Genomic DNA, 12,818 nt, shown 5'->3' with positions numbered 1-12,818 from the left:
GTGTCGCTGTGTCTATAGCTGCCCCCTCTGCAGGCCTCCCAGCGCATCACTGTGGCCCCTTGAGTAAACCAGGACATGCCCGAAGTGTCACATACACTTGGCCCCAGTCATCCATCCACAGAACACATATGGGTCACGGGTCGTTTACGCAGTGATTTCCTGCAGTCCCAGGGAGTCCGTTTGCAATGCAACCTGGTTCTTTGACCACTTGTTGTGGGTTGTGCCCTGACCCAGGGGTGGGGGTGGGGGTGGGGTGCGAGACGAGGCTCCAGCCCCTGGAACTGTCATCCAGTTGGAGGAGGTAAGAAGGTGGGGGAGGTCAGCCCCGGGCCTGCAGGGGGAGGGAAGAGGGCCGGAACCCGGTTGTGGACAAGTTGCTTTTTAGCACTTCGGTTTCTGCATCTGTCTTTGACCAGGGTCTTGGCAGCAGCTGCCTCCTGGGGTTTTGTGAAGCTAGAAAGAGAATCCACCTTCCAGCCCAGAACGTGCAACCCACAGAGGCGCTGGTCAGAGGGCGTCATGGGCATGTCATCCTCAGGGCCCTCAGGCGGGGCCTGCTGCGGGATGCTGGACTGCAGGGGCGGCTGCTCCTGAGAGAGCAACGTGAGCTGGGGGCCCCCTGGCCTGGGGGCAATCGGGGGATGCGTGGGCTTCTCTGGGTTGAGGGTGGCTTTGGGGCAGAGGCTGGGAGAAGACACGGAGGTGCAAGAGGGGCTGGAGCAGGCCCGGAAGCAGGTGTTGGGGGGCCGGGGAGTGACAAGCCTGGTGGCAGGGCCAGGTCACACCTCAGGCCCAGGCGGCTGTGCTGAGCAGCCCTGAGCTGATCATTTCATAAAATTTAAAAAAAAATTGTTGAAGTAAAATTCACATAACATGAAATTAACCATTTTAAACTGAGTATTTTAGTAGCATTTAGTACATTCTTGGTGTTGTTTGACCACCGTTTGTAGCTAGTCCGGGATATTTTCATCCCCGACAGTCAGACCCCTCACCCTGTTGTCCCCACTTCTCCCCGAGCCCCAGCACCAACCAAGCTGCTCTGACCCTGGGCACTGACCTGCTCTAGACATTTTAGGTCAGGGAGGAAACACGGCATGTGGTTTTTTGTGTCTGGCTGCTTTCACAGTGTTTTTCTTTTTTCTTAATTTTCTTCATAATTTCCTTTTTTCATAATGTTTGGGAGGTTCATCCTTGTCCGAGTGTATATCCCCATGTTCTAGCACTCATTTCTTTTTGGGATTGAATAATATTCAGTGGTCTGGCTATGCCACATTTGTTTATCCATTCATGCATTGGTGGACATTTGGCCTGTTTCCGAAGGGTCGTCTGAAGGGCTTGCAGGGCTGGGCAGAGAGCTCACGGGCTGGGCTGTGCAGACAGCCGAGCGGGGAGGGATGTGGGGGTGCTGGAGAACGGGTAGAAGCTGGGGAGGAACCAGCCCAGCCTTCCCGGCAGCTGCTCACTGCTGAAGCCAGGGCCCCTGCACAGTGGCACGCGCTTGCTGGGTTGCTGGAGGGAGCCTGGGCCCCAGCCTGACGCAGTCTATCTCCTCGGGGCCCCTGGACCAGGCCAGTTGCCTGTGCCCCCCCTTGGGAGTTTGTTTATTTAACAAGCACTTAGATAGCACTTATTGTGTGCCAGGCCCTGTTCCAAGCACTTCATAAAGATCGGCTTTCTGCAGTCTGTGTTGCAGTCATCTCCACTTTACAGATGAGGAAACTGAGGCTCAGAGAGGTGAAGACACTTGGTGGAGGTCACACAGCAGTAAGCATAGAACTGGGACTCATACCAGTTCCTCAGTGTCCCTGATTTGAGCCTCAGCTGGGATGCTTCTAGTCTATGATTTTAATTTACATTTTTCTTTAATCCAGCTTATGTTTTCAAATGGTGTTTTTTATTGTTATTGTTATTTTTTAAACTTCAGTAAAATATATATGACATAAAATTTACCATTGTAACCATTTTTAGGTGTGCAGTTCAGGGCCATTAAGTACATTCACATTGTGGTGCAACCATCCCCACGACCATCTCCAGGCTTCTTATCTTGCAAAACTGAAACTCTGTCCCCCCTAAACACTAACTCCCCGTTCCCATCCCCAGTGCCCGGCAAACACCATCCTTCTTTCTGTCTATGAATCTGATGATTCTATGGCCTTCAAAGAAGTGGAATCACAGTGTTAGTCCTGTGTCTGGCTTATTTTACTCATCACCATGTGCTCAAGGTTCATCCATATTATAGCAGGTATCAGAATTTCCTCTTTTTAAGGCTTATCCAACTTGTTTTCAGAGAACCCAATATCGCTCTGGGAAATGGAAGATTAGAATCACTGGCATTAACAGAAGGTGATAGTTTGATAAAGCACAGTAAAAATGCAACAGTATTCAAGTCCACTGGACACTCGGCCCTGGGGAAGGTGGGGCTGAATCTGAGATAAGGCCATTGGCCCGGATGCTGGCCTGGAAGATGGGACAGACCTCCTGGCACCAAACCTTGTGTCACCTAAGATGGGTTCCCTTTGCGCTTAAAGTAGGTTTGCAGAACTTGAGTGGCTGGGCTGCATTTAGGGAAATATGAAAAGGAACCGCGATCTCATCCGTGGATGACACAGGTTTTGCGAGCCGATGCTATGGCCGCAGTCACTTTTGCTCTCTTCCCTGCAGGTGCAGGAAGGCAGCCTCAGGCTCGAAGACCTTGGGCAACACCATGTCACTAGAATTACCTAATAGCTCTATTATTTTTATCTGCGTCTCCCCAACCACGTGAGGTATGAATTGCTGTTCCCATTTACAGCTGATACCTGGAGACGAGGAATGGCATGCCCAAATTCGCAAAGCTGGTTAGAGGGCAGACTTGGGAGTCAGAGCCAGTCCAACAGATTCTAGAACTTTCTAGTCAACTCCAGAACCCTTTCCACTGCACCATACCAACCTTCTGTTTGTTTTTCTAGAATTTGGAGTTTGGGTGGATGGACCCAACACATCAGTTGCAATACATTATTAGCAGAACAGTAAGAAGGCTATGAAAACAATAGAAAACAATCCATATTTACTCCCTTTAATTGGCTGTATCCAAAACCCAGGCTTCGGGCTCCTTGGCCTCTCCTTGACCTTCACCTGTGGTTTGCAGTATGAGGTAGGCACAGGGCCTAGGGGAAGACACTCAGCCCACAATCTTGCAGGTATGAGTAACATCTCTCGGCCTGTTTACCCTGAGAGGCTGCCCGTATTGCTGGAGGTTTCGGAATTAAGCAGCCTCTAATTAACGGTGCAAATATTTACGCTCAACGGTCCATCAAAGAACACACAGCCTGGTTTTTTTCAGAGTAAATAACGCTGAGGCCAAGGCTGTCGGCAATAAACCAGAGGCGAGATCACGGACGCTAGATAGGTTTTTAAGTTATTCGAAGATGGTAGATATACATAAAGCCCCTTCTCTAATTCAAAACACCTGGTGCTCTTTTCATCCCCAAAAGACCAAAGGAATATTTAGTCAGTCCTCAGGAGCCATGTCAGGCTTTCATTCAGGAGTCCACGGTAAAATCCCTCTCCAGAGAGGGACCGCTCCACTTGGAATCTGGTTTAAAAATAAAACAATCAGGTAGGCGGTCTGCCATCACCCAGGGCATCTGCTTCTTAAGACTGGGGCCCTTTGCAGGGGCTTTGCCAGCAAGAACTGAAGATATTGCCATGGGATCCGAGGTGCCTGCCTGGCGAAAGGGCCCGTTCAAAGGCTTGGAGCGCCAGCCCTGCCCAGAGCGGGGGCGAGCCTCAGCTCCCCTAGGGGGCTCCTCTATGGGGGCTCCTGCACAAAGCAGCGATTTTGTCCAGAGGGCGTCACCCTGTTCTTCCACGTGGGCTGGGGGAAGCCGGTTCTCAGGGAGAGAAAACACCAGCCGAGCTGCCGCGGGCCGGGGTCCTTGAGGGTCCCTGGCCGAGCCCTCCCTCCTCCTTCCAGCCACAGCCTGCAGATGACGACCAGCCTCTCCTGGGAGGCAGGGCTGATCACAAGCCCTCCTCTCCCGAGGGTACCGCTTTCCTAGACGGTCAAGGCAATCTGAGAAGGAAAAGCAAAACTCAACCCCAGGTATCTATCTCCAAGGGGCTCAGAGCTGCCCGGACACTCAGCCCACAGCACTCCGGGCGGGGTGGTGGTGCACAAAGCCACGGCCATCCCTGGGGACAGCCCTGCCTGGGAGTCGGCTGCCTTTGGCCTTGAAAAGCAAAGGCTGAATCCGTGTCCCCAGGCCACCCTTGCCCTGCTCCTTATGATACATTGGGTTTTAAATAAAAGCTCGCACTCAGAGAATCAGGCAGTGTCAGCCCTTAGCTCCAAGGCCATGGCCCTGGCAGGCCTCTGGCTATGGGTGGGCCTGCTGCTCAGGGCCCACTGTGCAGGTGGACGGGTCACGGGGTGTCCTGCTCTGAAGGGGGAGCCTGCTCACGCCTGGATCGCCAGCCCGCGGCTGCCTGGTGCACGGGAGGCCTGCTGGGCCCGTGGCCCGCCTGGGCTCTGCACGGGCAGGAGGCTCAGGGCAGAACGAATACTCCTGTGGCCGCATCTCAGGGTCACAGCCACTTGCCATCTTCCTGGTCTTTGATGGCGGCAGCTGGGGTCACTTGGGGACTGGGTGACCTGCTCAGGCCACCGCCATGCACACAGGACCCTGTGCCAGGGTTGATCTTACGAGTCAGGCGTGTTCAGAGCTGGGTCCTGGCCCCTCTTTCAAATTCAATATGAAGGATTCAGTGCCATTTGGGGCGAAGTGGGTGGCTGCCTTCCCGTTCTGGCCCCTCTCACAGCTGGGAAGCTAGAGAGTGGGGTGTGCATGGGATGGGGGCAAGCCTGCTCCTGAGTCCGGGGGTGACAGCAGCGCTGGAGCCCCTGCCCTGGGCGGGGCAAGGATGGAGGGCGCCTCCAGGGAGTACTGGCCTCGCACCTCCTGCGGCCTTGATCAGAAGCTGTGATATCAGGGCCTGGCAGCTAACAGGTGGCTTCCTCCCAAAGGGTGTTCCTGTGTGTCCTGGAGCCACCATAGTGAATAATGCAGGTGGTGTGGCCTAAACAGGAGACATTACTGACCCTCAGGCCTGGCAGTGGAGGTGGAGACCCTGGGTGGGCAGGGCCAGTCCCCCCGCCCCCTCGAACCTCTCCTGGGTGCGTGGACACCGTCCTCTCCCTGGGTCCTCACATGGCCGTCCCTCCATGCGTGTCTTGTGTCCCGACCTCCTCCTCTTATGAGGACACAGTCCTTTGAGGTTAGGGCTGTCCTATGACCTCATTTTATCTTGATCACCCCTTTAAAGACATCTACCTCCAAATACAGTCACATTCTGAGGTGCTGGGGGTGAGAACTCCAACACAGGAATCTGGGGGACGCAGCTCAGCCATCATGGGTTTAAGGAAAGGATAGTTTAGGGGGGGTGTGGGTAAGGATAGGGAACAAACAAGGGGCGATGAAGTAGCAGACACAAGCCACAGTGGTGAGCTGCCCCCTGAGGGCAGTTGGGGACAGGGCCTGGGGCTGGGCTGGGGGACGCAGGTGCCCGTGGGGAGCTGTGGCCCTCAGACCCACAGCATCTCTCCTCCTGTCCTCTGGTCCCGATGGCCAAGCAAGTCCAGGATCCAGAGGGCGATGGGGACAAGTAGACATAGTCCGGAGAGGCCAGCGTGCCCCACCCCCGGGGGCACAGAGTAGAGTAGGCAGGTCCAGGCCCTGGCCTGGCCCTTGGTAAGAGCACTTTGATCCCAACCATGCGGATGGTGTAATAAACCAAACACACCAGAACAAACTAGAACAAACTGCTGGTCAGCAGCTCACCCCTGCCAGTTGGCAGGTCTTGAACAAACCATTCTAAACCACAAATCACCCCACCTGGGAGATGGCTCCCTGCTTCCCGTGTTGGTCCCAAGGCCGAGGATGCTGCTTGGGGTGGTCGGTCCAGCAGTGCACGGGGCCCAGAGCCAGCGCACCACAGCCCTCATGTGCATGAACACCCCAGCCTCTGAATTTCCAAGGGCCGAGGAAGGGCTGTCCCTCTGCAGCCCCAACCACCCATAAGTCTGTCCAAAGGAGCCCAAATTGCCCTTAAAGGGGGCCTGTGGGTGGCCCTCAGGGCCTGCTCAGCAGCCTCTGTCCAGGGCATCATTTCCACAGAAAGGCACCAGCTCGTGTGGCTTCCCAGACAGAGCCTGCAGTTCTCAGTGGCCCCCATGGGAGGCTGTCCTGTGGGACTCCTTGGGGAAGTAAGGTGCGGGATTCGGTCATGCTGGGGAGGGTGCTGCCCAGGGTGCTGCCCAGGTGCAGTGGCGGGGGTCTTGCAGCAATGCAGGGGGGACTCTTACCCTTCCCACTCATAACCCTCCCAGGCTGCCTTCATTCCCACCTCTCCGGGGCTCCCATCACATTTCTGAAGAGAAAACAGGCTGGATTCCTGTGGCCTGCAGCCAGGGTTCCTGACCTGCAGAGAGGGATGCTTGCACCAGGTCGAGAAGCCCACGGGGCCCAGGCACCTTCCTTCTGAGCAGCTGCTGTGGTCTTACTTTGTGGTCAATGTGAATTAAGCCCAGGCTGCTGTTTCCCTCCTGGAAGTGGCTGCTGGGAGTCTCGGAGACAACTTGCAGAGGTGCCTGGAGCAGGTGTTTAGGGACTCCATGCCACCTTTAGGTGGGCCCCACATTCCTCCATCTAGGTGCCAGGGTCCAGAGCGCGGGCAGTCCCACTTGCTAAGAGTGACTCTATTGATTCACTCACCTGCCATTTGCCAGCTTAGTGACCGTAGGCAAGGGCCTTTTCTTTGCTGTGCCTCAGTTTCTTTATCTGTAGAATGGGGGCCCTTTATAGTGCTTACCCACAGTGCTGGCATGGAAAGCAAGGTAGAGCCCTCTGTTTTGTGCCCCCAGCAGTCCTAGCATTTAACTTCCAGAACCTGACTTTCCATGTTCCTCCTTTTCCGCATGAACTGCCAAGTAATTTTATTTCTTCAGGAATCGTTAAGGTCTTGGTAAGCTACCTTAAAACCCTTTTAAAATGAGATGGAGCCTAGAAAGCACACACTCCAGTGGAACACGTTCTCTGCAGTCTTATACCAAGGGCTGAGAGCAACTCCCTGTAATTGATAGATCGGGGGCTTAAAAAAGTTTTTTTCATCTTTAATATAGTCTTTAAGGACCATTAGAAAATACTTTAAAAAGTGGAAGGCTTCAGGCAGTGAGTATTGCCCTGGCACAAGTCTAGGTGTTGGGACACAGGGCTGTAAAGAAGTCTTGTCGCTATGAAAACGACACTCTCATGCGGGAGAGAGAGGAAGCAAACAATGCCGAGCTGCAGATCAAGGGGGTTTGAAGAAAAATGAAGCAGGCTAAGGGAATAGAGAATGACGGGCCACCATAGACAGCGGTCAGGGATGGGACGCCTGCTCGGAGGTCTGAATGAGGGAGGGGAGCGTGTCGAGCAGGCATCTGCAGAGGAGCATTCTGGGCCCAGGCAACAGCCATGCAAAAGCCCTGAGACCAGCTGGCTGCTGCTTTTACCACCATTCTTCATTCTCTTAGGAATGCAGAATCCTCTTGGGCTTATGAACCACGTCTTCAGGCATAATCTCAGGTCCATGTTGATACAGTGTATTTACACGGAAATATCTTATCAGAATACAGTGTGAAAGTGACCAGAAATTCCAATTGGTCACAGATTGTTTTACAACTCCAGGAAGATGGCACATGTGATGTTGGTTCCAGTAGTTTACAGTTTCCAACACGGGGTGGGGGTCACGGGTGCCATGTAAAACCTACCAGGGAAGTGAAGTCATTCAGCTGTCCGTGAGCCATTGCCCCCTAATGCACGCAGTGCCAGCTGCTTGTGATTTGAAATAACATTCGCATTTTGCCAGGACTGAAAAATATGTATCCAAGTGACTATGTGGTAGGCGCCCATGGCTCGCTCTGTGTACGTTCTAGACTGAGATAACGGTGGCGTTTCCCAATGCAGCCTGTTGGTCAGATAGGCCCGCAGTGTCTCTGAGCTTGTCTTTCCTTTACTTTCCAATGGAGCCATTTGCCCAAAGCAGAGGCCATGGGGGCCAGGCATCCCGTTTTCAGATGAGAGCCCAGGGTTCTGAGGAAGGAGGGGAAACCCAGGTCCCTGCCCAGTTAATGGCCCAGCAGCATCAGACCTGGGGATTCGTCCTGAACCTATGCCACAGACTGCCTTGCTCCCCTACTCCCCAGCCCCCAATATTTATTCTTTGCCATTTTCTTAGTAAAAGAACTCCTAGTTTTTAGCTGGCCTGTGACCACCCAGAACCAGGACAGCGTGTCCTACTCTCTCTTGCAGCATGGTGAGGCCACAGGACTAAGTTCAGCCTGGTGGGAATGAGTGAAAATGTGTGGGCAACATCCAGGGACGGAGAGTGCCCTTCTTTGCCTTTTCTCTTTTCTGCACTGGAATGCAGATTTGATGGCTTGAGCTTAGGCAGCCATGTTGGGTCATGAGGTGGATGCCTTTGCTGAGTGTGGCAGGGCAGCCTGTGAGAAGGACCCTGGGTCTCTGATGACTTCATGAAGCTGACTGTCAGCCCTGGAGTCCTGAAATGCCTACCGCTGGACATCTCTTATGAGAGAAAATCACTTCCATCTTTTTAAAGGTAGCTTTTCTGTCCCTTACTGCTGAACCAACAGGGGCTTCCCTGGGCCTCCTTTCCCTGCAGTGTGGTGGTTTGTGCAATTCCTCATCATGATAAAGATGAAGAAACAGCCCCAGGGGCGGGGGTGTGACCTGTCCAAAGTCACAGAACTCGGTTACGTAACACTTCACATCAACGTGCGTGTGCTGGACATGACCGTGGCCTGGCGGGCATTGCCTTATGGGATATTCAAGGGAGCACCAATCGATGAGGCTGGCCACACTTTGAAGACCTTTACCCCATGGCTGCTGTCAGCCCACCTTCCCTGAAGGTGCCCCACAGGGTCCAGGTGTGGACCCAGGGCTCTGAGAAAACATTTCCTGGAGGGTCAGCCTCTGGGACATCCAGGTGCATGGACGCAGCTCTGCTGGGCCCAATTGTCTGACCTGGGTGGTCCTCGGGAGAGACAAGTTCCTTCTGGCCGCCCTTCCTGCCGGACTCTCTTCCCATTTGCATTCAGGCCTTCCTTTAGGCCTGAGCGTGCTGCAGCGCCCCTCCCCACAACTGCCCATGACCTTCAGTAACTCTGGACCTCCCCTTGCGAACCCCTCCTCTAGCCAATGAGGAGTAGCATCCGCCCCAGCCGCGGGCCGCCATCGCGGCTCACGAAGTGCCCAAGCTACCTTTTCCCTTCCTGAGACGCTGTGGCGTCATCCTGCAATTTCTCTTCTTGGTGAAGAGAGAGGCAGTTCCTGGTGGAGCCGGAGCCTTAGGGTATTACTTTGAAGAGGAAATAGACGCCATAGAGAGGCCCGTCCCAGCTCAGAAAACGAGCTTCCCCAGGGGAAACCCTGCCCTGTGTGTCCATCCTTCCAGGAACCCTCTGAGGCAGGGGCGCACCGCTTTACCGAAGAGGAACCTGAGCGCGAGGTGCGGGGACATGGCCCTGCCCCAGACCGAACCCCATATTCTCGCTACCACCTTGCCCAGCCTCCACCCTGGGAGGAGGGCTCTACGCATGGCCCTGAAAGGGAAAACATGGGTCTCTGGTGACAGCTGGAGAAGAGGCGTGGCTCCTCACTGCCCACCGTGCCCCTGGGCCCCTTGTCAGGGGCCCCTTCCATCCCCTTCCTCCCCTGCTGTCCCAGAGCTGTTCGACATCCTGCAGCAGAGCCCACTTCTGCTCAGCCAGGAGTCCTCGGGGAAAGCTGGCGCTGAGCTTGTGTACACGAGGGTGTGGCTGACTGACGTATGTCCGTCCACCTGCTCCCCTTGGGAGATGCCGGCATTACAATCAAGGGCTTTGGGAACTTCAAAGGAGTGAAGATGGAAGGATTCAACTTCCAACAGTGTACAAGGGGTCTTCCCAGGGGACCCCTTAAGTTACAGGCCTGTGCTATCAGCAGGAAGGTACTTAATGCCAGTTTACAGGCTATGCAGTTGGCACAGGAGTGTCAGCTCCTGGGCAGAAACCCCACCTGAGAAGCGCTCCTGGAGGGGTGGGGGCCGGCATCTGCCCCTCTGGGCCCCTGGAGCTCTACGTGCTCACCCCCTCCAGATGGAAGTGGTGCGGGCCACTGCAGGGCAGCCCTTCCCCGAGCAGACGCCCTGGGGCGGCCCCTCACCCTCCTGATTAGAGGACTCGGGCATTTGCCCTAAGATTCCGCATCTCCCAGAACTCCCAGACCCGAACCCCTCCTCCTCTGCGGGCACAGGACTGTTGGAGGCACAGCGGTGCCGCCGTGGCCGTCCCGGGACCCCTGGGAGGGAGGCCCTGGCTCAGTGTCCGTGCAGGGACCTCAGCGGTCCGGCAGCCCTCCGCAGCTGCTCGCGGGCTCCTCCGTAAACATTTGAGCACTCAGCCTGCATTCCTCCTCCCTCTGCCCTGACTCTCAGGCACTTGGAGAACAAACCAAAAATAAAGATTAGTCTTTTTTCTAGCTAATCTGCTCAAATTTGGAAATCCTCACTATGTCCCCCTCTGACCCTGGAAGTCATCTCCCAAAGGAGGCCAGAGGGCCCGGGAGACGGAGGCTCACTCCCGGGGGGCTGCTCTGGCTTTGGCTAGGGAAGTCTCTGGGAAGGCAGTTGCCCTGAAGACCCGGACCTCTGACCTCTAACCCCTGAGGGGGAAGTGCAGAGTGGGGGCCACTGAGAACCACCTCCTGCTGCACAGAAGGCGCCCCAGCTCCTTCCCTGGGCGGGCTGCCTCCTGCCTGGAGCCATTCATTCACTGATCGCTGGAGTGATGTCATTCATTCATTCATTCATTCATTCATTCATTCATTCACTGCTCAGAGGAATGGGGGAGGAGCTAGTCGGACAGGTCCAAGTCTTGATGTGGTGGCTGGGCTCCCATGAGACAAGAGGTCGACTCTGTCCTCAGAAATGCCCTTGGCCCTGCCCCAGAGAGTTTCCAGCAGGCCCCAATACCAGGGAGGCCCTCGGAGGCAGCTCCCCCACCACAGGGCCCCATCCAAGGACTACAGGCAGGCCGCAGGCCCTCGGTGCGTGCTGCAGGGGATGGAGGCCGCTGCTGGGGACGGCGAGGGAGCTGCTCGCTTGGTCCTCACGCAGTGCCCTGCAGTGACCCCCTTCCACATGGGGTGGTAATGGGAGGAGGCTCTGGAGAAAGGCGGCTGGGGCCACTCACGGCACTGACCCCACCAGTATGTGACCCTCGGGCCACTGACCTCATCTCTCTGGGCCTCAGCTTTACCCTCATGTAAAAAGGATCGTAGCAGTGCTCAGTAGGTACTAGGCCCTGTGCTCAGAGACAGGGGCACGTGCTGACTCCAGCATCTTCCTTTGGGTGGACGCTGTTATCAGCCCATCTCACTGGTGAGCAAACCAAGGCACAGAGAGGAGAGGCGACCTGCTCTGGGTGGCCAGTGGTGAATAAGCGAGCTGGGGTCTAACGAAGGGGTCTGGTCCCAAAGCCTTGCACTGAGGCCAACCACTAGGGCCCCATGAGGCTCAAATATATCATGCCCGACAGCTCAGCTGGTTGTCTGGTGTACAGTTAGGGCTCAGTACACGCAGTACAGTGGTTCTCGACAGAGGTGAGCAGATCGCGCCCTCAAGAGACACTGGGAAATGTCTGGAGTCGTTTTTGGGTTGTCAGAACAGAGGGTAGTCACTGGCCCCAGGCGCAGGCCAGTGGTGTGCACAGGACAGCTTCCACGCCCCCCCACCGGCGAAGGATGATCCAGCCCCACAGATCCACTGTACCGAGGCTCGGCGCCCTGGGGCTGTGATTGCCGCTCTTAGGAAGGGTCTTGACTTTTGGGACGTGCTTAATATGCCCACTTCCACACCTGCCTGCCCTGGGGGCATGCTCCTCAGGTGCACTTAGATGCATCTTAGGACCTCCCAGATCCCAAGGGCAGACTGCATGTCCAGCCTGGGCGGGGCTGGCAGCGAGGGATGCTCCCCGGCCCCCACCCCTGCAGACCCCTGTGGACCCCATCCACTCCTTACTGGCTAGCAGAGGGTCCAGCGCCGTCTCCTCCATCTGAGTGCCTCCGACGTGTGGGCCTCCAGTGGGCGCCAGCTCCCCAGAGCAGGTCAGGACACCAGGGCTACAAGACACCTCTGTGCTGGTATCTCTCGGTCAGGGTGGCAGAGGCCACTCCCAAAAGAGAAAAGAGTTTGCAAAATGAGTCAGAGGGTGCGAGTGTTCACAGCCAGGTGTTACGCGTGGGTTAATCATTAACGTGCAGCTCAGACGCTTCCCCAGCATTTCAGGGCACACCATCCCCCCCACCGGGCAGCACAGCACATGGTCCTGGGTGACCCAGCCCCTCAGGGCCCAGCTTAGTCTGATTATCTGCTGAAGGGGAGGGTCAGAGCCCAGGGACCCTCTCTCCCTTCATCCTTGTGGCTACGGCTCTGAAAAGTCAGGGTCATTGAAAGAGAGTGGCCCCATTTCACGGCCAGCACTGACCCCCTGACAAGCGGTGGTCCCTTCAGGTCATTCTCCACCCTTCCTAAAGCACCACCTCTGTTCCCCACACTGTGCCAGGCACTTAACATACATACGTACATTATTTCCTTGAATATTCGCTCCAACCCTGCAGATGAGGAGTCGTGAGCCTCCATTTCTTGAGTGATGGGGGTGAGGCCCAGGCAGGTGGCTGTCCAGCACCAGGTCTGGTTAAGAGCAAGGAAGGAAAAGAGCGAATCATTTCCTCTCTTGG

The 12,818-nt window shown here is 55.6% G+C and overlaps 1 protein-coding gene across 2 annotated transcripts in view; it reads right to left on the bottom strand.

Annotated features, from left to right (window-relative positions):
• The window catches only part of ANO1 (anoctamin 1), a 155,512-nt gene extending 143,272 nt beyond the window's left edge, over nucleotides 1-12,240 (bottom strand). Inside the window, exon 1 of one of the 2 annotated variants that reach the window (XM_037011412.2) lies at nucleotides 12,100-12,240. In XM_037011412.2, the coding sequence (XP_036867307.2) occupies nucleotides 12,100-12,133 (34 nt within the window). In that variant the 5' untranslated portion in view covers nucleotides 12,134-12,240. The remainder of the gene's footprint in view (nucleotides 1-12,099) is intronic. The other variant, XM_037011416.2, reaches the window with a different exon arrangement.
• Nucleotides 12,241-12,818: the final 578 nt, after the last annotated feature.

This window comes from Manis javanica, chromosome 11 (genome assembly GCF_040802235.1).
Source record: "Manis javanica isolate MJ-LG chromosome 11, MJ_LKY, whole genome shotgun sequence".
NCBI lineage: Eukaryota > Metazoa > Chordata > Mammalia > Pholidota > Manidae > Manis > Manis javanica.
This window is presented reverse-complemented; position numbering and strand designations above follow the sequence as displayed.